This window comes from Rhinatrema bivittatum, chromosome 5 (assembly GCF_901001135.1).
Source record: "Rhinatrema bivittatum chromosome 5, aRhiBiv1.1, whole genome shotgun sequence".
NCBI lineage: Eukaryota > Metazoa > Chordata > Amphibia > Gymnophiona > Rhinatrematidae > Rhinatrema > Rhinatrema bivittatum.
In genome coordinates this window covers 88,860,370-88,883,832 of record NC_042619.1, presented here as the reverse complement: position 1 = coordinate 88,883,832, position 23,463 = coordinate 88,860,370, and the positions used below count along the sequence as shown (strand labels likewise).

Below are 23,463 nucleotides of genomic sequence, written 5' to 3'. Positions count from 1 at the left end.
GAATGGCTTCTTGGCATAGGGAGGAAACAACCTCGTACCTTCTGGTTTGTTGATGAACCACATTGCCATCTGACTGTCGGTCTGGATCAGAACCATTTTGTTAATCAGCCAATCCCTGACACTGTGCTTCGTGGGCAGACCACAAGCCCTGGGTGTGTCCACATGGACACCCCACCCCAGGTTGGACACATCCATAGTGAGCACAATCTGGGCAGGGGGGACTTTGAAAAGGCACACCCTGCTCCAAGATGGCCAGACTCTCCCACCAAGACAAAGAGTCCCAGAGAGGCAAAGTAAAAAGGATGCAGACGTGGAGGTCCTGTGTGGCTTGCCGCCACCAGGACTGCAAGGTCCATTGAACTCTGTGCAATGCACCATGCCCCACGAGTCGCAGCACGCGGCATGCCGAGACCTGCCAGCTCTGGTGGACCACTCCTGCAATGGACCTCAACATGAGAGTCCGTTCGTGGGGAAGATACACTCAGCCCCGAGCAGATAAAAGTTCATCTGAGGCGATTGGTTGAGATGAGACTGCGGGTAGTTGATAATAAACCTCAGGGACTAACACCTGAACCGTCAAGCAAAGAGACCGTTCCTCTCCTTCCTGGGTGGGGCTCTTCATGAGCCAATCTTCCAAGTAGGGGGAACACATTCATCCCCAACCTGTGGAGGTATGCACCCACCAAGGTCAGGCACTTGAAGACATGTGGGGCCGAGGCCAGGCCAAACGGCAACACCCTGTACTGAAAATGCTGCTCGCCAACCAAAGCGCAGATACTTCCTGTAAGATCTCAATGTGGGTGTAGGCATCTTTTAGATCGAGGGAGCAAAGCCAATCTCCTCTTTGTAGGAAGGGAATCAGGGTGCCCAGAGAAATCTTTAACTTGAACTTAAGGCCCTCAAGTCTAAAATAGGACGGAGACCCCTGTTCTCTTTGGAATCAGGAAATATCAGGAGTAGAACTCCCCCCCCCCCCCCGCAGCATAGATGGGAGAAGCCAAGATGGCCACTGCCTAACTGACAGGTTCCAGAGCCACGTCTGAAGAAATTTCCCTTTGAACTTTGCCTATATTTCTTTCTTGAATGGGGAAGCAGAAAGGAGCCATCAGGAAGGGTAAGACAGCTGAACTGCCAATCCCCCTTCGCCAAACAATGCCGTAACTCTTACCTACTCATAGTACAGTGGTGGTTGTTGGCTTGGCTGACCTTCAGGGACGCCAGCCTGTTGGTGGAGGATATTTCTCTTAGCCTTGACCGCCATCCCACTCCATGTCCTCCTGCTGGAATGCTGCTTCTGTTGAAGAGCTTGGGATTTTGGACAGCTCCATTTCTTTTCTGGCTTTGCTTCCCCCGGTCTGTTGATGCAGTTGCAGCATCGGGACTTAGTTGGAGAGCCTCGGGACGTGCAGTTGGCTGCAGAGGGATTAATCCTGCAACTTTTCTCATTGGCTGGAACAACTGCAGCAGGTCTGGCAGATTCTGTTTTGCCTATTAGGGCTCCTGTAATAGCTCTACAAGTTCCTGCACCTTTCGTTAAACCTGCAGTTATTAATCTGAACAGTCTTTGGTTTGTTATGGTGTCAATCAGTTTCATCTTTGATTTCTCTGAATACTGATTTGCACAATAAGTTTCAATCTCATGAATCTCGTTTAAATTCTCTGGTACAGAAGGTGTCTGAGGGAGAAACATCTAAAGCAAAGGTTCAAGATGCTCAGGTTATCATCAAGGATTTATCCTCTGCTTCTCGTAGAATTGAGATCGAGAACTCACAGATCTTTAAATCTGAGAATACTTAATTTTCCATGGATCTCTTAGTACTCCTGACCTCTTTTCTGTTTATTTGAAAGTAGTATTAAAGAACCCAGAGAAGATCTTTTTCCTTCCAGTTCCTAGAAGACCTGTGGACTATGATACAATAGATGTTTCCTCCAATTTAACAGATTTCCTTGAAAATTCTGATGAAGGAAATGTGATCAATCATGCTACATTATTGGTGTCCTTTGTCTTTATGCAAGACCATAACATCTTTCATCTACACTTTCGTAATAAAAATGTTTTGTTTAGAGGTCAAAAGATTTGGATGTTTCCTGACCTATCCAGAGCAACACAGGAACGAAGAAAAAAAATTTTTTAGCCACAAAAGATTCAGTTCTTTCTTTAGGAGTCTCATGTATTAGTTATCCTGCTAGATTTATTTTTTTTAATCCTAGTTAGTTAAAACATTTTTGGATGCCAGATGAGGGGTTCTGGTTTCTTCTCCCCCCTGCCAATGTGGATGTTGTTGATAGGGTAGTACTCTGTTTTGCTGTTTCCATCCTTACTATGTTTGCATTTCAATTTGTATTCTAGCCTTTCCCCAGGGTTATTTTCTTGTTCCTCCCTTTTTTTTTTATTGAGATCTAATCAGGCAATTTACATTGATACAATTTTTTCTTTTATTGCTTTTCTTATTGCTGTATTATGTAAATTGCCTATTTGTCAAATATTTTATATATATTTGATTGAAAATATAAAAAGTTTAAAAATTAAAAAAAAAAAAAGAATCCCCACCCCCACTGACTCAGTTGAACCGGTTCAACAATCCTGGCCCTTACAAGGGCAGCGAGCTCAGTCAACAGTATTCACTGATGTAAGAACTGACCCCAGAAGGAGCACTAGGGGGGGGAGGAGGAGTCCGGAGAGACACCCAGAAAGTTTAGGTGGTACCCTCGAAGCATGATGGACAGACCCACTGGTCCGACGTAATGCTGGGCAAACTGTCCATGAAGAACCAGTCAGCCCCCAAGGAGGGTTCTGCGTCGAGGGTGTGGGCAGGCAGTCAAAACCCCATAGCGGGACTGGCTTGGAGTGCTGGCTGGGGTCTGGGGGTTTTGCTGCTGTCTAGAGCGGCTCCTAGAGCCTACCCACTGGCCCCAAGTGCGAGAAGCTGAAGGATAGTATTTCCTCTAGCGGTAGAAGAATCTTCTTGGTCCCCAACGTGAGGACTTCCTGGCCAAAGACGACAGATCCGACATACTGCCCAAGAGATGCTGCAGGGTCTCATGATGGTCCTTCAACTGAGTCACAGCATCCCTCACTTTTTCACCAAAACTGTTGCCATTACAGAGCAGGTCTGCGAGCCTCTTCTGCACCAACAGGTAGAGGTCTGAGGCTCTAAGCCAGGCCATTTGGCAGGCACCAATTCTTGCAGCCGCTATCCTCGCCACCATCTCAAACACATAAGTGGAATGCATTCCAGAACCTGCTGGACCACGGCTGAAAAGACGTCCTGCTGCTGTTGAGGCAGGCGTTCTGTCAGCTCCTGGATCTGCTTCCAGAGGTTCCAAGAGTACTGCATCATATAAAGGTGGTAGGAGGCAATCCGGGCAATCAGCATGGCGCCCCAAAACCCTTCCTAACACATCCAATGCCCTATGCTCCTGTCCTGGTTAGGCAGAGGCATAGGTACGAGTGCGCCTGGCCCTCTTAAGGGCAGACTCCACCACAACAGACTGGTGAGGGAGCCGACTCTCTTCAAATCCCGTAGCCTGCTGAACCAAATACATGGCATCGGCCTTCCTGTTCACCGGAGACATTGAGATAGGGTGTTCCCAAATCCTAGGGAGCAGCTACTTGAAAATCTCATGGATGGGAACTGCCACCACCTCCTTTGGGGCATCCACAAACTGGAGAACCTCCAGCATCTTGTGTCTGGCGTACTCCTCTGTAAGGAGTTGGAACGAAATGGCCTCAGTCATAGCTCGAACAAAACCAGTGAAGGTTAAGTCCTCAGGCGGGGACTGGCATCGCTCCTGTGGGAGACTGGTCTAAGGGAAGGTTGCCGGAGTCATCAGAAGAATCCTCGGAGGCATCATCCCCCCCACGGGTCACAAGGGGCGTCAGCGCTAAGATTGACCGGAGACGCCCATGGGGAAGGCCTTTCTAGGCCCAATGGCTTGGACACAAACGGCCCCGAAGGACCTGGAACCAGACCAGTCAACACTAGCCGCGGCATTGAGTGCCTCGACAGCCCCTCCCTGCTCTGAAGACCCCACAATGGGGATGGCATCAGGAGGAGGGGGCACCGGTGGCCACTGGAGCATCAATGGAACCCTGGCCACTGGCATCAGTTGCATGGGGAGAACACCAAGCAAAACATCAAGGTGCTCCAGCAGTGGTGCCAGCATCAAAGGGGCAGGCTCTGGTACCAGTGGCTCGATGTCCTGCAGGGCTTGAACAACCGCCAACTGCACCCTGCATTCAAGTTCCTCCTCAAAGGCTATCGAGGACAGGACAACCTGAGAAGGCGGCAGTGAAGCCAGATCACCCTCGGGGCCCCCCCGAGGAGATTCTGCATCCGGCACCTGAATCAGTAGGGAATGCCTCAGACCCCCAGCATCGATGGGAGGGCGATACCTCCTCGCCATGGGGTCGCTTCGGGGGCACCACAGCAGACGCCACTGCCAGCCCGAGCTTGGCACAGTGCAAGGATGGAGATTGGTGACAATGTTTCCAGGACTTCCCATGGTGCTTAGCCCAGACCTTCCCTGGCACAGAGGATGAAGGAGGCAATCCCAAAGTCCTCAAGTGAGATGAGTCTAAAGAAGGCCTCTCTCTGGCACCCCTCTCCACCTGAAGCCCCGGAGAAGTGGACACAGGGGAATGGTGTCCACTGGTTCTCCCCACCCCTTCGGCATTGATGTCCCCGATGCCAGCATCGAGGATTCAGACTTTCTGGATCCAAACAGCTTCTCCACCTTATCCAGAAGGGCACACCGGCCCTTGGGGTTCATGTGGTCTCACAAACAGCAGCCCCGGATGTCATGCAGTGCCTCCAGGCAAAGGATACACACCTCGTGCGGATCCGTAAGGGACATTGCCCCCAGTGCCTGCGGACTTCAACAAAAACTCGACGCCATGACGAAAAGGCAACTGGCGAGCAGTCAATGACCAGCGGACACGAGACATCGCTTCCGGGAATCGACTGCACAGAAGGTAAGAACTTTCCATGCTGCCGGCTAAGCCCAGGAGGAATGGAGAGGGACCGGGCGTAGGAAAACACTTTCCAAAAGAAAAAAAAAAAAAAAAAAGAGCACGAGCACCACACCTACGAGACGACAGCTCTGCAGAAAAGAAGAGACTGAAGAGGGACCCCATATCGACGTGTGGATAGTGGCATGCTCAGTTGCCAGTCAAAGTTCTAGAAATTTTGACAAGTTTTCTGTGCCAGGCTCATCTCATGATGTCACCCATGTGTAAGGACAACCAGCCTGCTTGTCCTAGTAGAATGAACCATGTATCTGGGAATACCTAGCTAAATGTTACTTTTAAACGAAAAAAGGGGGGAATAAACAAGGCTGCCAATGGGCAGCAAAATGTTTTGGTGACAAACCATTTTCATGTTTTATGAGGGAGAGATTTGGAAACCTAACACATAATGGGCCCTTGGTGGAATGCAGTTGGATTCCACCCCAAGAGAGACCTTGGAAAACAGATTGACCTAATCTACCTGTGCACCAGTAGTGTCTAACAGTTAACAGGAAGAAAATATATAAATGAATGCCCTGTCAAAGCCTTGCAAATCTCAACTGAGGTCAGTCTTAGATCATCCACTGCTGCTACCCTGTCTCTAACATTATAAGCTCTGGACATGCCCTTCTAGAGTTATATGCTATCCAATTAGAAATTGTCCATTTGAATATAGCAATTCCAAGTCTGCTGGAGTCAAAAGAAACAAAGTTGGATGGACTACAAGGCAAGGTCTTTCTTGCAACAAACTATGCAGGGCTTGTTCAGCTTTATGAAGATAGAGACTTGGAAAAAAAACAACACACACATGGGAAGGTCAAGTGACTGGTTACGTTGGAACCCCTGCACCAGCTTAGGCAGGAACTTATGATAAATGTGTAGTAGCACCCTGTTATGAAGAAATTTAATATAAGTGTTAGGATTCAATGAATCAGTGAACCCTTGGGCTGCAACAATAAGATGTTTAAAGGGCTTACCACAGTTCCTCGTTGGCGGGAGATGGACCTCAGGGATGGTAACCAGGTGATGAGGTCGTGCCAGCGGAGCAGCAGCTAGGCAGATAGTATGGAAGAGATCAAGACAGTTCAGAGTAGAAGGCGGGCGGCAGGCCAGGCAAAGTCCAATATCCGAAGCAGGGTCAAAGGCGGGCGGCAGGCCAGGCAAAGTCCAATATCCGAAGCAGGGTCAAAGGCGGGCGGCAGGCCAGGCAAAGTCCAATATCCGAAGCAGGGTCAAAGGCGGGCGGCAGGCCAGGCAAAGTCCAATATCCGAAGCAGGGTCAAAGGCAGGAAAGCGAGGCAGAAGACACACCAAACTGGACCTACTGCAAGGAACTCTCGAACCCTCAAAGGCCTCCTTAAATAGTCCTAGACAGAAAGTGGTTCCTGGGAGCTTAGAATGACTTCCTGCCATGGCTCCTATAACCGGGGGGAGGAGCCAAGCGCCTGCATCTGACAGAGGCCGTCCCTGCAGGAGCAGGGCTGCCAGCCTCCTGCTGTTTCTGCTGATGATGGTGGCGTGAGGAGTGCCGAGGAGCCCTGCATCTGCCACTACCGGCGGCAGCCTGAGGAGCCTTGAAGCAGCCGCGATGCAGGGGCCGGTTTGCCAGTTCCCTGCCACGGCTGTCGCTTCCAGTAAGTGCGGCTGGTCTAGGGGATCGGCCACCGCCAATTGCAACAGCACCCTCTCCTCTAAGACCCCTTCCTGGAGGCCTATGCTTTCCCGGATGAGCGGTATGAAAATCCACAAGGAGTTTTTTGTCCAATATATTCTTCATGGGTTGCCATGAATTTTCCTCCGGGCCATACCCTTCCCAGGCTATGAGGTACTCCCAACGCCTCCTTTCAACGGCGAACATTCAGGATCTCTCTTACTTGGTACATTTCTTCCTCCTCTGCGGATATTTCCTGGGGAGCAGGCCATGATAGGATCACCGGTTTCAAAAGGGAAACATGGAAAACGTTATGGATTTTAAATGATGGAGGAAGACGCAGTTGATAAGTGACAGGAGTGACCTGTTTCAGAATCGGGAAAGGACCCACGTAACGTGGGGCTAGCCTCATGGAAGATACCCATAATTGTAAGTTGCGGGTGCTAAGCCAAACTTTTTCTCCAACCTTAAGTTGAGGTGCTGGCTGTCTATGTTTATCTGTGGTATTCTTTGTTCATTGAGCAGCCTGGCAGATCATGGTTTCAATATGAGTCCATAATGCATGGAGATCCTGTGCTGTCATCTGAGCAGCCGGGGAAGGAACAGATAAAAGGTATCAGAAGAAGAGGAAGTGGTTGTTTCCCATAGACACAGAAAAAGGGTGAGGATCCCGTAGCAGCGTTGTCATGACTATTATGGGAGAATTCTGCCCATGGGAGAAGGTCGGCCCAATCATCCTGACGTTCGTTCACAAAGGCTCTTAAAAAGGTCTTTAATGTGTGGTTAGTTCGTTCAGTTTGTCAACTGGCCTGGGGGTTGTAGGGCTGTGGTAAAATCCAGTTTAACCCCAAATTTGCTCTTACCTGGAGAAGAAGGGAAACCTCCTGCTCCAGAAGGACAGAGTGGTTGGTTACTCCCCACGCTTGTAGAGGTGGGGAGTCTGGTGGAACAGCAAGAAAATTCAGATGGTAACCCTGAGCAATGATTGCCAGCACCCATTGGTCAGTTGTGATTGATTGCCATATTCCATGAAAGTGGCATAATCGGCCTCCCACTGGTATGCTTGGCAGAGGGATCAGGCTGTTGCTCTCCAAGTGAAAGTCAAAAACCTGAAGCAGGCCCCAGCTGGGGAGCTGCTTGTGGCTTTTGCTTCCGGGGCTGGCGAGGCTGAGATTTTTGATAAGGCCTCGTAACTCGGGACCTTGTTGGTGGGGGATAGTACTTCCTTGGACGGAAGAATGACTTCTTGGAGTCCTTCTTGAAGGGCTGTCTAGAAGGGAAGTCAGAAGGCATTGATGAGAGCTGTTTGAGGGTCTCATGATGGTCCTTTAACTCAGCCACAATTTGCTGAATTTGTTCACCGAATAGATTATCTCCTATACAGGGCAGGTCAGAAAGCCTGTCTTGTACTTCTGGGTGAAGGTCAGAAGACTTGAGCCAGGCCCAGCATCTTGCCGAAATGGCAGTTGCAGACACTCTAGAGGAGGTGTCGAAGATATCGTAAGCCGTTCGTATCTCATGCTTCCCTGCCTCAAAGCCCTTGTTGACAAGGGTTTGAAGATGTACTTGGAATTGGTGAGGCAGGGTTTCAGAGAAGTCCTGTATTTGCTTGAAAATGACCCTATTGTATTGGGTCATGTACAGCTGGTAAGAAGCAATTCTGGAGATGAGCCTGCCCCCTTGGAACACTCGTTGACCAATATTCTCTAGGAACTTGTGTTCCTTGACAGGAGGGGTAGAGGGGTGAGGCTTCGTCCTTTTTGCTTTCTTCTGAGCTGATTCTACCACAACTGAGTGGTGGTCAAGCTGAGATTTTTGAAAGCCCGGGGCTGACTGTACTTGATAAGTAGTGTCAGCTTTTCTGTGTACTGGGGGCAATAGATCCAGGATTTTCCCAGTTCTTTTTGAGGAGGTCAAGAAGAACTTGATGAATGGGAATAGAAGTGATCGCTTTAGGGGCATCCAGGAATTGGAGAAGCTCCATCATCTGGTGCCTATCATCTTGCTCCGTCTGAAGCTGAAAAGGGACCAATTCCGACATTTTCTTCACAAAGTTAATGAAAGAGAGGTCCTCTGGAGGAGAACGCTTTCTACTATCAGTAGGAGAAGGAGGTGAAGGTAAGTCATCGGTGTCTGTGGAAGTATCATCACCCCAGGTGTCATAAGGATCAGCAGGCTGACCTGTAGGACGAGAAGGGGGTTGGATACCCGAAGGGCCCGGCTGAGGCTCCAAGAAAATCGAAGGAATCGCCGGGGGCATCTGTGCTGGCATCGATGGTGCCGATGTGCGTATTCGCCCCCGATGAATGAATCGGTGGCGAGGGACGACTTGGCATCGATGGCCGAGGCAGTACCCCTGAAGGAGGAATGCGGAACGGTGTTTTCTCCTCCTGATGAAGCTGTCATCGGGGAGCGGGGCTGTCATGTGCGCCTCTATCCGGGATAGCAGCGGTGCCAGGGCTGCTGGAATCGGGTCGATGACTGGTTCCACTCTCGGTGCCGGTGTCAGTGCTGGAGGGACCTGGAGTCGTTGCATCGCCTTGTCAATGACCTCCTGGACCAGCCGGTCTAGTTCTTCTCGGAGACCTGTGGCAATCAGCTCTGGCTCCGTGACGGAAGAGGGAGGCTGAGGCACAGTCGGAGGGACCACCTTTACAGGCGGAATCGCGATTCCCAAACCCCAATCGGGTGAGGGTGGCCTTGATGTCCCGGTCGCAGGAGTGGTCGGTGCCGATCCTGGACGGGGCTTCTTTGACGGTGGCGAGGTCGATGATTTCGCTCCCTCGAGGTCTGAGACTTACGATGCCGATGGCGATGCTTCTCCCTACGATTCCCTCGATCCTGAGGGGGAGAAACGGGAGTCGATGGCCGTGAAGATGTCGATGGCGGGCAGTCACCGGACGGTTGTCTATGGTGGTGCGACTTCGACGGTGCCGGTTCCGATGACGTCGATGCGATGGATGGCATCGGGGTGTGAGCATGGAAAAGGAGTCCCATCTTCTCCATTCTGGCCTTGCGACCTTTCGGTGTCATAACGGCACATTTGGTGCAAGTCAGAACATCATGCTCATGGCCTAAACACATTACACAGACTCCATGAGGGTCTGTGATAGACATGGTACGAGTACAGCCCGGGCACAGACGAAAACCCGACACCATGGCCATAGAAAAATCGAGCCGCGGTACGGTCGATGGCCAGTAGGCCGCGAGGGCCAAACTCGACGGTAATCGACGAAAAAACGGTGAAAAATTTACCGGAGTACCGCAGCTTGAAAAAAGTTAGAGGAGGGACCCCTGTGGGGCGAAGTAATTTTAATTAAGTCAGTGAGGAAAATTCATGTCAGGAATCTCTTCAGAGCTCCTAAACCGTGAGGCTACTGCTGCACGGAAAAAAAAAGACTGAAGGGGGACCCCTGCTGGCTGCAGGGTTAGTGCCATGCTGGGCATGCCCAGTAGGGGGGCCAGTCAAAGTTCTGGAAACTTTGACAGAAGTTTTCCGTGATTGGGCTCCATCCTAATGATGTCACCCATATGTGAGGACTACCATCCTGCTTGTCCTGTGAGAATGATGGCACAATCAAACTACCGATGTTCAGGTAGAATTTCTGCATTTTCTTTGGATAATACAGCAGCATAACTGGAGTATTGTGAAGGGAAATCTCCTGAGGTGGTAGCAAGACAAGACGGTGAGAAGACGTGTCACTGGAAGAAGGAATTGCTGTTGACATCGTGAGCTCCATTTGGTTAACTGAAGTGTCTCCCAATCGATCATGGAGGAATGTTTTTGGAGCCAAGGCATCTCTAGAATGACTGGATGAACGGCCTTGTCAATGACATGAAGGGAGATCTTTTCCATATGTAGTATACCAGTCCTGAGGCGCACCGGAAGTGTAGTCCGAAGGATTCGTCCAGGAAGTGGATTTCCAGATACAGAAGAAAGTACCAACGGTGTCTCTCGTAGTGCAGTAAGTAAACCAAGGTATTCGACCAGATTACTCATAATAAAATTCCCTCCTGCCCCGGAATCCAGAAGAGCCAAGGTAGAGAATGCTTGCTGGTTCTGAATCAACATTACGGGAAGAATAAGCTGGGGAGCAGAGCCGGTAAAACCTAGAACCATCTCCCCAATTGGTTCTAGGCTCTGAAGTTTCCCCCTTTCTCAGGACAATTGGCCAGAAAATGTCCCTTTCCAGCGCAGTATAAACATAAGCCTTGAGTTCGGCAACACCATCTTCATCGGTCGTTAAAGGACTCCTCCATAAATTGCATAGGTTCTTCCGGCTGAAGGCTCGCAGCAGTAGGCTGGGAGCTTAACAGTGGCCTGGAGAAGGAGGGTGCCAGAGTGATTTGTCTACGTGGCCTATGCAATTTCCTGGAGCATTGCTTAAGACGCCGATGATTTTGCCAGCTAGATCAATCATATCATTCAAAGAATCAGGGAGATCGAGCAAACAACTCATCTTTGATTCAGGTGGCTAGTCCTTCCAAAAATATACTCCGTAAACTGTCCTCTCACCAATTTAATTCGGTAGCCATTGTCCAAAACTCAATGGCATAACCGGTTAATGTACGAGCACCTTGAAGTAGATGAAGACTATCTGACCAGGTAGCCGCCAAACAACCGGGATCAAAGGTTCATTTAAAAACCTGGAGGAAATGTTGAAGATCCTGAAGAATTGGATCTCTCCTCTCCCATAGCGGGGATGCCCAGGTCAGAGCCTTGCCGTCTAACAATGAAAGTATGAAGGTAGTCTTTACTGTATTCGAAGGAAACTGCGCTGGTTGCAGCAAAAAGTGCATTGAACACTGATTGAGAAAACCTTGACATTGTCCTGGATCACCTGCGTACCGGGGAGGGGCCAGTAATCGAATGGGAGAGGCGCTGGGTGTTGGAACGGCTGGTGGTCCACTGGGAATTTCAGAGGCATCTAACCGGGAGTTCAGACATAGGGATGCCGTCAGGGAGTCTAGGCATTGCTGCTGCTGTATTCTTAAAGCTAGGCCTGGAATAGTCTGCAGACAGGAGAGGTCCATCAGGTCCATGGCCTTGCAATCTGTTACGATTCAATGAATCTGTGAACCCTTGGGCCACAACGATAAGATATTTAAAGGGCTTACCACAGTTCGTTGGCATGAGATGGACCTCAGGGACGGTAACCAGATGAAGAGGTTGTGCCAGCTGAGCAGCGGCTAGGCAGATAGTATGGAAGAGTTCAAGACAGTCCAGGGTCAAAGGCAGGCGGCAGGCAAAGCAAAATCCAATATCCAAAGCAGAATCAAAGGCAGGCAAGCGAGGCAGAAGACACACCAAACTGGACCTATTGCAAGGCACTGTGGAATCGGCAGTGGCCTCCTTAAATAGTCCTGGACAGGAAGTGGTTCCTGGGAGCTTAGAATGACTTCCTGCCGTGGCTCCTATAACTGGGGGGAGGAGCCAAGTGCCTGCATCCGACAGAGGCCGCCCCTGCAGGAGCAGTGCTGCCAGCCTCCTGCTGTTTCTGCCGTAGGGAGCACCGAGGAGCCCTGCATCTGCCGCTGGCAGCCTGAGAAGCCTTGAAGCAGCCGTGATGCAGGGACCGGTTTGCCGGCCAATCGCAACAATGAGATGGATAAGTCAGTAGGGACTAGAACTTACTCTGAATGTACTCTATATGCTGATCAACCTACAACCACCTCTGTTCTAATATCAGATAAGATTACACTATAAATTATGCTCATCTGATTGCTAATCATATCATTTATAATTTTTGTACAGGATATCTACAGTTCAAAGTAAGCTATCCACTTATTCAACTAACATTTTATTACGCTTGCAATTTTCTGTTTACATTACTAAATACGGTACTAAAAATGACATGCAAATTACAGTAAGAGCTCCATTATCTGGCAATCCTCAAATAACTGGCATCTCATCTCACTCAGGAATTTGGTGGTATTGGAGGGGGGTGTTTGTTTAGAGAGCACAATGATTTTTCTCTGCCCGAGGAAGGGTTAAGTTAGGGAGCAAAGGAGTCCACTCAAGCATGATACCCTCCCCTCTTGCCCCCCCTGCAGCTGCTGCCCGAAGCCATAAGCACATAACCAGCATATTTAGTAAAATGGCAACACCTAATCCGATGCATGCCAGATGATGAGGTTTTTACTGTATACAAAGACTATAGAGATACAAAAGTGGTTAAGGAATACATTTTAATATATATCCTGCAATCTCTCACATACTTGGGCAGTTTCCATTTTTAATTTGTCAATGGCAAGAGCATTTCTCTGAAGTCCACTAGCAGCCACTGATAAAAGCTGTTTCAAGGCTTTAATGTCCTCCTGTACTTTAAGCATTGCTTTTGAGGACATCCGACTAATCTCTTCCTGAACTTGTTTCTGCTCCTTCACAAACTTCCTATAAGAAAACAAATACAGTCACGGTCATCTACAGCAAAGTCAAGTTTTGCCCTTTCAAAAACCAAAGTTAGTAACATGGCAAGTTCTGACAAAACTCAAAACAATTCAGTAGGTGACTATTTTTATAGACAGAAAAGGTCAGAAGTTAACAGCCCCAGCAAAATTAGAATGTATCTTATGTTTGCCTTCATGCAATGCATGGCAAATATTTTACTCAGACTGAACATGTATTTTAGAAATGTTATTAATGTCTGAAGCAAAGTAGTCAGAATTATTTTCAGATGTTTCAGATGGAATATTATCCCATATATATGTGGGTGTCAAAAGTAATGAGAAGTTATGGCTTACATTACAAACTGATATCAAAAAGGATAATACTATACTGCAGATCCAAAATAGAAATTCTTAAGCTCATCTCCTTGCTTCACTCATTTATTTTAAAAATGTATAGTCTGCACTATCTTACACTAGGTGGATTACAGTATTACACTACAAAATCTAAAAAAAAACAAACCAGAGCACTCAGTATTAATAATCAGAACAATCCAGATACATTCATAGCTTAATTTAAATTCAAGTGCTGTCAATTGTCTATCAAAAAATGCCTATTCTCTGGCTGATAGCCATGCACATTTTATGAAGACTATAGCTCTAAAATGGTTTACTAGCCGCCTAACCCAAATCTAAAATATTTTCATGTTTTCTAAATAAGCCAAGGTTGTGGGTCCATTTGCTAATCCTAAACTGTAAGTCCGTTTTTTCCCAAACTTTGCAAGCTCAAGGCACACCTATATTAACCAAAATGGTAGGTGGCCCACCAGCCTCTGCAGGGCTGACATGGAGAGGCTTCATATGACCAAAAGAGCCGAGTAAGCACTGAAAGCCCCAACAGTCTCTTCCAAATTTTAAAACATAGGGAGAAGAGGGCATCTCATCTCACTCAGGAATTTGGTGGGATTGAAGGAGGGGGGGGGGGGTGAACTCATCTCAATGGACCAGCTCCCGTCATATACAGTACAAGTTCAGAAGGGAGATGTCTGTGTGGTGCAGGAAACAGAGGGTGGCTGCCAAAGCGCCTTCATTGCTGCTATTCCCATAACTCATACAGTGCTCTGTGCACACTCACCATCTCATTCAGTCTGGAATAGTACAGAAACTGGAAGGACTCAAAGGAGGAGCTAAGGAGACGTAAAAAGGGGACGGTGCTGTGTGTGCTATACAAAAGGAATTGCCCAATTATCTATGTCCTGCACTCTGCCCATTAATTACCACACATTGGTGTTCATCTGGAAGCTAGAAAGAGAAGACATGCATTATTAAATATGTCCTCAGAAAGGAGCTCCTACAGGTTTAACAGCCACCTCCAGTATCTCTCGTTGCTGTGAAGTGTTAAGAGCAGAGCCCAGATGCTTGCTTGGATCTGAACATCAGGTAGTGGTAACTTTTCTGTGGCATACCTGTGTGCCATGGCACACTGGTTGGGAAATATTGCTGTAAACTATCCTAAAGTGAACAGATTACCAAATCCCAGGCACCAGACAGCTATTGACTAATAAGGTTATGAAAGGCCTGGGAAAATAAATGTCTTAAGCTGCTTTCTAAATTGTAATAAATAGGTCACTTTTCAGCAGCTCAGGAAATCCATTCCAAAGCTCTGGGCTGGCTGAACATTCACATCATATGATTCAGCTAATCATTAACATAACATAGAAACATAGTGATGACAGCAGATAAAGATCAAATGGTCCATCCAGTCTGCTCTTTGTTTCACATGTCCATTTCTTGAATTGTAATTCCTCCTGTTCCTCACTGTGCCAGTTATTTTTCTTTATCCGATTTCCTTCAGCTTTATCTTAGTCCTCTTTTTTTTACAATCCCTCTCCCTTTTTCCCTCATGCCCATTAGCATCCTCTAGTCCCTAATTCCTCTTTTGCTCTCCCTGCTTGCTACCAACATATGCCAGGTTTCTAGGCCTGATTTCAGATAAGTCTGTTGTACTTTTCTACTAACGTCACTCCTCTACACAACTTTCTGCTCCCTCCCACAGTAGTGGATAAATCCTTTTTGGTTTCTGTTAGGAGTTACATACAACTTGTAAATCACTTAGATTTCGATAAGCGATAAATATACTGTATAGGTTCCAAGCCTTCAAGTTCAATTGTCAGTTCTGTCTTGCCTGCTGCTAATAAGTGGGTTGATCAGCCATTTTGTACCTGGCTTGGGGAAAGCTCTCCAGCCCTCCTGTATCATCCAGTAAAGCAAATGTGCCAACACGGACCCAACATTCAGAGGTCAGAAAAAGTCTAACTGATCATGCACAGGAGTTCCAGCACATGCATGCTGCCTCATGAATGTCTCAGTCTCTTCCAGAGTTTAAGCTTTAGCAAGGTAGTCGACTCCCCAGGGATGTGGGCAGGTATTAAGAATGCCTGATTCCTCTTGCTGAATATGGAAAACCCTGTTGACAGGTAAGCAAATAAAAAATAGGCATGAATCAGCTATAACACAAGGGGAATCTCAAAGCTGAGGTTGCATTGTGGAGCAATTACTTAAGACAATCTGACCCACCAGGTAGAAAGCGGTCTACTGGGTGAACAGATGTGCAGAACTGCTTGTTCAGTTACTGTCTCCTTGGGACACTCTGCCCAGACTATAGTGGGACAAAGTGTGAACAGATAACCAAGTAACAGCTTTGCATATGTCTTCCATGGAAGTGGTCCTGAGATGAGACACTGAAGTTACATAAGAACATAAGATATACTTTACTGGGTCAGACCAAGGGTCCATCAAGCACAGTATCCTGTTTCCAGCAGTGGCCAATCCAAGTCACCAGTATCTGCAAGTACCCAAACATTAAACAGATCCCATGCTACTAATGCCAGCAACAAGCAGTGGCTACTCCCTATTGATTAATAACAGTTTATGGACTTCTCCAGGAACTTATCCAAACCTTTTTAAACCCAGCTACACTAACTGCTTAACCACATCCTCTGGCAATGAATTCCAGAGCTTATTTGTGCACTGAGTAAAAGAATTTCTCCAGTTTTAAATGTGCTACTTCCTAAATTCATGGAGTGCCCCCTAGTCCTTTTATTATCTGAAAGAGTAAATAACCGATTCACATTTACCTGTTCAAGTTCTTTCATGATTCTGTAGACCTCTATCATTTCCCCCCTTTCAGCCTTCTCTTCTCCAAGCTGAAGAACCCTAACCTCCTTAGCCTTTCCTGATAGGGGAACCATTCCATACCCTTTCTCATTTTGATGATTCTTCTTTGTACTTTCCCCAGTGCAATAATATCTTTAATATGCGGCAACAAGTACTGCAACAGTATTCATTGAAGATGTGGTCTCATCATGGAGCAATAGAGCCGCATAATGACATCCTCCATTTTATTTGCCATTCCCTTCTTAATAATTCCTAACACCCTTTGGTCTTTTAACCACCCCAGGACAATGAGCCAACGATTTCAATGTAATATCAACTATGAGGCCCAGATCTTTTTCCTGGGCAATAACAAATTTGGAACCTAACAAGCAACTACAGCATGGGTTATTTTTCCCTATATGCATCACCTTGCACTTGTCCACATTATATTTCATCTGCCATATGGATGCCCAATCTTCCAGTCTTGTAAGGTCCTCCTGCAATTTATCACAATCTGCTTGTGATTTAACGCTGAATAATTTTGGTCATCTGCAAATTTGATCATCTCACTCATCATACTCCTTTCCAGATCATTTATAAATATAATAAAAAGCAGCAGTCCAAGTGCAGATCCCTGAAGCACTCCACTGTTTATTTTTTTTTCCATTGTGAAAATAGCCATTTAATCCTATGCTGTTTCCTGACTTAACCAGTTTGCAATTCTCAAAAGGACATTGCCTCCCAACCCATGACTTTAGTTTTTTGTTTTTTTTTAGAAGCCTCTCATGAGGGACTTTGTCAAATGCCTTCTGAAAATCTACTGGTTCACTTTTATCCACATCTTAAAAAAAATAAAAATAAAAAAATTTGTGAGCCAAGATTTCCCTTGGGTAAATCCATGCTGGATGTCTATCTATATGTTCTGTGATTTTGTTCTTTATAATAGCACGATTTTTCTCAGCACTGAAGCCAGGACATTGGTCTATAGTTTCCTGGGTCACTTTTGGAGCCCTTTTTAAATATTGGGGTTACATTGGCCACCTTCCAGTCTTCAGGGACAATGGATGATTTTAATGATAGGTTATCAATAGGTCTGAAATTTCATTTTTGAGTTTTCAGAACCCTGGAGTGTATACCATCTGATCCAGGTGATTTGCTACTCTTCAGTTTGTCAGTCTGACCTGCTATGGCTCTCACTAGATGAGATTTAACACAGTCTGTAATCTGTAAACCAGTCCGTGAATAACAGTGAGTGATACAGTCTACTAGCCAATTGCACAGAGTTCATTTGGCAACTGTACTTTAAGATCAAAGGATATCAACAATTAAGAAGTTTGATAGTGAGGCAGAGTCTTCTCTAGGTATTAAGCTATGGATCTCTCATAATCCAAGAGTGAATAACCTGTTCTTATTTGTGTGCATATGGTCTTGAAAACAAAGTTGGTAGCACAATAGCTTAGTTGATGTGGAAAGTGGATACCACTTTTGGAAGAAATTTAGGATATGTACACGGAACCACCCCATTATGAAAAAACAAAGGTATGGTGAATATGAAACCAGAGTCTGTAATTCGCTTACTCTGGTGCTGGCGAACTAAAACTCTTTGGAGCTGGGATTCTCAGGAACCAGAACCTCTGCTGAATCTAAGTGCAATTTTATTTTATTCACCTGTACTTTAATGTAATAGAACTTTCTATTTGCCAAAGATTGTGCCTTGCTCTGTTAGTAAGGGGCAGATTTGCTATTGAAACCTGAACGTGAGCTATTTTGTCCCAGGGGTCAATCTGATCCTTTGTGGGCTATGCTTAGCCAGGAGACAGGAAACACTAAAGCTTCTTTTGTGCAGCAAAGTAAAAGTTTAACTTTGTAAGCCAATCAGGGGGAGGGTCTTATTAAACTCAATTGCAGATATAGAGTCCTGAGAGCAACCTTGACCAAGGGTTAACTGTTTAACTCCCTGCCCCCTGCCCACCCACCCCTAGGTTTATTTTTCTGATATAGTCTGCCTAAATACATAATAATTGGCAACAAGATAAATTAGTAAATTGATATTTCCTTAGGTGTTATCCATCAAATAAATTTACTAAAATGAGGACTATCCAATGTAACTATTGTGGAGCCTTTATTTTGAGGGAAATCATCTGGAAAGTTAGGGCTTGCCCCATTTGCTCAGAACTCTCTTCCTTGAAAAATGAGCTGGCTGAAGTTAAAGCTGAATTAGTTGCAATAAAGAAAGTTTTGCCCACTTTATATTATTCAGGAATTAATTCCCCGTTACCACAGAAAAACCAAAAGTCAAGGAAAAATTGATTTATAGTGGGCTCAGGTAGGATAAGACCTGTGATCCACAGACACCAGTTATTGACAGCAGTGCAGCCCACAAGTCTACTTCCCCACTCACACAGGGCATTAAGGAACTCAAAAAAACAACCGGATTACAGTGGGTTCTGGTAGAATTAGACCTGTGATGCAGAAACACACACTGCATCAAGTGACAAGTACAAAACGCCTTCTCTGTATTAAATACCAAAGAAGTTCTTGAGAAAGATTGAAGTGTTATCTGAAAAGAAAGAAGAAACCCAATGCATACAGAAATTCCATAATACAATCAGTAACCAAAGGAAAGAGCTCATTATGCTGGGTTACTGTCCTCGGAGGCACTAATCTGAGAACTCTCAGCAAGGGAAACACCACAGTTAAAAGCACAAATGCTCGTAGTTTGGACAATAAAATCCCAGACCTGCAAGCCCTAATGGAGGAGGCGGACTTGGACATTGTTGCTGTCACGGAGACGTGGTTCATGGATTCACATGATTGGGATACTACCATACCGGGATATAACTTATTAAGAAAGGACAGAAAAGGGGGAGGAGTGGCTCTTTATGTAAAAAACAATATCCAAGCATCCGAGCTGCAGGGAAGATGGGGCAAAGAAGTAGCTTTATGGGCCGTCCTAAAAAAAGATGGGGCATCCGTTTTTATTGGCGTGGTTTACAGGCCTCCAAATTAAATGGAAGTACTAGACAGAGATCTGATTGAAGACATCAAAAAGATGACTAAGAAGGGAGAAGTGGTGATTGTTGGAGATTTTAGTCTACTGGATGTAAACTGGAGAATCCCTTCTGCGGAATCTAACAGTAGTAGAGAGATAGTGGCTCTGTTCAAACAAATGGTCATGGAGCCTATGAGGGAGGCAGCTATACTCGATTTAGTGCTCACTAATGGAGATGTCTGTCTATAATGACTGGGTGGGTGCCCACCTCAGCACCAGTGATCAAACGGTATGGTTTCATATCACTAATATGATACGGAGAAGTCACACAAAGACCAGGGTTTTGTGTTTCAAAAACACGGTCTTTACTGAAATGGGGAAGTACCTGGAGGAAGAACTAGAAGGATGGGAGAAAACGAGAGATGTAGAACAGTGGGCCAAACTAAAAGGAGCAATTACGGAAACAACTATATATATGTTAGAAAAGTAAAGAAAAGCAAGAAAAGAATGAAACCTATCTGGTTCACAAAGGAGGTGGCTGATAAAATAAGAGTTAAAAGAACAGTGTTTAAGAAATATAAAAGATCACAAAGGGAGGATCACAAGGAAGAATATCTGGTAAAACAGAGAGACAAAGAAAGTAATCAAGAAAGCGAAAAGTCAAGCAGAAGGAAGGATTGCCAAAGAGGTAAAGTGAGGTAACAAAACATTTTTCAGAAAGGAGAAAAGTCAAAAGTGGTATAGTGAAATTGAAAGGTGAAAAGGATCAATGGGTAGAGACAGATGAAGAAATGGCAGAAATAAATGAATACTTCAGTTCGGTGTTCACTAAAGAAGATCCCGGAGAAGGACAGACAATAATTAACAAGAAGTTGGAGGTGAATGGAATGGATGAAACTCCCATTTACGGAAGAGAATGTATGGGAAGAGCTAGGAAAACAAAGTGGACAAAGCCATCGGGCCTGATGAGGTTCATCCCAGGATACTGAAAGGGCTCAAGAGATGTGCTGGCGGCTCCACTGAGTGACCTGCTCAATAGATCCCTGGTAACGGGAGTGGTGCTGAGTGATTGGAGAAGAGCGGAGGTGGTCCCTCTTCACAAGAGTGGGAGCAGAGAGGAGGCTGGAAACTACAGGCCGGTTAGCCTCACCTCGGTGGTAGGATAAGTATTGGAGTCGCTGCTGAAGGATAGAATAGTGAACTATCTACAAGCAACAGAATTGCTGGACCAGAGGCAGCATGGTTTCACCAAGGGAAGGCCCTGTCAGACGAATCTGATAGACTTTTTTGATTGGGTGACTAAGGAATTGGATCGAGGAAGAGTGCTCGATGTCATCTACTTGGATCTTAGCAAAGCTTTTGATACGGTCCCGCACAGGAGGCTAGTGAATAAAACGAGAAGCTTGGGAGTGAGTGCCAAGGTGGTGGCCTGGATAGCAGACTGGTTGAAGGACAGAAGACAATATGTGATGGTAAATGGAACTTACTCGGAAGAGAGAGCGGTGATGAGTACAGTGCCGCAAGGGTCGGTGTTGGGACCGGTCCTGTTCAATATCTTTGTGAGCGACATCGCGGACGGGATAGAAGGTAAGGTTTGTCTATTTGCGGATGATACTAAGATCTGCAACAGAGTGGACACGCCAGAAGGAGTGGAGAGAATGAGACTGGATTTAAGGAAGCTGGAAGACTGGTTGAAGATATGGCAGCTGAGATTCAATGTCAAGAAGTGTAAAGTCATGCAAATGGGGTGTGGAAATCCGAAAGAAATGTATTCGATGGGGGTGAAGGGCTGATGTGCACGGAGCAGAAGAGAGACTTTGGGGTGATAGTGTCTAACGATCTGAAGTCGGCGAAACAATGTGACAAGGCGATAGCTAAAGCCAGAAGATTGCTGGGCTGCACAGAGGAATATAGAGTAAGAAAAGGGAAGTGATTATCCCCTTGTACAGGTCCTTGGTGAGGCCTCACATGAGTACTGTGCTCGGTTCTGGAGACCGTATCTCCGAAGGGACAGAGACAGGATGGAGGCGGTCCAGAGAAGGGCGACCAAAAAGGTGGATGGTCTTCATCAAATGCCTTATGAGGAGAGATTGAAGAATCTAAATATGTATACCCTGGAGGAAAGGAGGAGTAGGGGTGATATGATACAGACCTTCAGATACTTGAAAGGTTTTAATGATCCAAAGTCAACGACAAACCTTTTCCACTGAAAAAAAAAAAAATCAGCAGAACCAGGGGTCATGATTTAAAACTCCAGAGAGGAAGACTCAGAACCAATGTCAGGAAGTATTTCTTCACAGAGAGGGTGGTGGATGCCTGGAATGCCCTTCCGGAGGAAGTGGTGAAGACAAACTGTGAAGGATTTCAAAGGGGCGTGGGATAAACACTATGGATCCATAAAGTCTTGAGGATGTGAAGGAAGAGAAGAGGCATGGGGGTGGCTTGCGGGAATGACGGTTACTACCTGGTGATTAATACCCTTATTCAATAAACATACACACGGTTAATGCGACTCCAACACTGCTCTATGCTTCAACGGTAAGAGGAAATGTGGGACAAAGGATTTACATTCACAAATAAGTGTGGGAATAGTTGCTTGTTGCGGCTGTTACTACCCCAAACCAATTAAGCCTGATACTTCACTTTGAATACATATATAGCACAGCTCACTGCTTCAATGGCAGGGGGGGAATGAAGATAAGAGGATTTACATTCAGACAACTACCAACAAGGACTAAATTGCACAGGCTGGGTAAACAAGCATGGGAGTAGCTTGCTTATTGCAGCGGTTACTACCTCTAACCAATTAGGCTTAATACTTCACTTTTATGCAGCTCCAGCACTGCTCTCTATATCAATGGCAGAGGTGGAAGGAAATTAGAACCACAAAAATTACCAATAAGGGCCCTGACCTCAGCGGTCAAAGTAACAGGGAAGTATGAGAAAAATAACTGTGAAAGCTTGCTGGGCAGACTGGATGGGCCATTTGGCCTTCTTCTGCCGTCATTTCTATGTTTCTATATGTTTCTTCATGTTGAAGAGACAGCAACAAGTAACGTTTTTCAAGCAAGATTCTTAAAGTCCACTGACTTGAGGCTCAAAAGGGAGATTTCATGAATTGAGACTCCAGGGCACTAAGGCATACTGACTGGAGCCTTAGAATGAACTTAGAAACCAAAAAGGTGGAGCTTGGAGCTCCTTCCATCTTTTGATAATGTGTGGCTATGGCGCTGAGATGAACTTTGACTGAAGAGGTGCTGAGGCCAGAGGATGAGAGAAAGAATAGGTATTTAAGTAAGTCCCTTGGGCTACAGGAGAGGGGATCCAGCTGACTGGTCCCATGCCATGTCAAGAACCCCTTCCATTTGAAACTATAGGATTTTCTGATTGAAGGCTTCCTGGTTGAAATCAGTATATTCTCAGATACTTTGGAAGGTGCAAGGAGGAAACTGCACATTTAACATCTAGGCCATGAGTGACAGCAATGGCAGAGCCTGCTGTTAGGATGCTTTGAAAAGGTTTTTCCCATAAAGCTATTATTGCAGTGTGAATTTACACTGACCAAACTTGTAAAAACTATTCAAGGTTACGACATGACAAATATGATGAAATGCTAGAATGTAGGCCAAAAGTCAAAACCTATGTTAAGTTTAGTCTTAAGATTCATTCCTGTCTTCTGGGCTCAGTTTACAAAAAAATCACAAAGTATATATTAAGACACACTCTGATAAAGCTAACCTGATAAACTTATCTGGCTAACTTTGGAGACAATCAATAGTGCAGCTACATTATTGAATATAGCTGGCTATCTTAATTTTGTTAGCTAACTTTAGGACAGCTTTTTGACTCAGACTTAGCTGGCTAAGTCATCCGGCTAATTCTAAATATCAGAGTTAGTCTGTTAACTTCGCTGGCTTAACTTCTCCCAATAATGCCCTGGACTGCCCCTAACTTCTCTGGCTAAATTCTAGCCACCTAACCTATTAGCCAGCTGGAATTTAGCCAAATACAGCCAGGTAAGCCATTCAGATGGATAACTATTACATTATCCATCTAATCCCCATCTCATTAATGTGAGATTAAAATTATAATATCCTATTAAGAGGATGCCAGGCTAATGATAACCAATTAGGAAAATATGAAAAATATGAAAATATGAAAAACTAGCTCATTGTTGTTGTGTAAATTACATTTAGCCTATTGTGTAAACAATGCTCTCAGACTGTTTCTGAACTGCCTAACTTGCAATCTCACACTCTTCTGGAATAT

General features: G+C 45.8%; 1 protein-coding gene across 6 annotated transcripts in view; it reads right to left on the bottom strand.

Moving 5' to 3' along the window:
- NUP58 (nucleoporin 58) overlaps window positions 1–23,463 on the bottom strand; it is a 206,913-nt gene that overhangs the window by 130,758 nt on the left and 52,692 nt on the right. For 4 of the 6 annotated variants that reach the window (XM_029602565.1, XM_029602567.1, XM_029602562.1 and 1 more), the window contains exons 8-9: window positions 12,879–13,053; window positions 5,986–6,060 (exon numbers count right to left, since the gene is read on the bottom strand). In XM_029602565.1, the coding sequence (XP_029458425.1) occupies window positions 5,986–6,060; window positions 12,879–13,053 (250 nt within the window). The remainder of the gene's footprint in view (window positions 1–5,985; window positions 6,061–12,878; window positions 13,054–23,463) is intronic. The other 2 variants (XM_029602566.1, XM_029602564.1) reach the window with 1 other exon arrangement.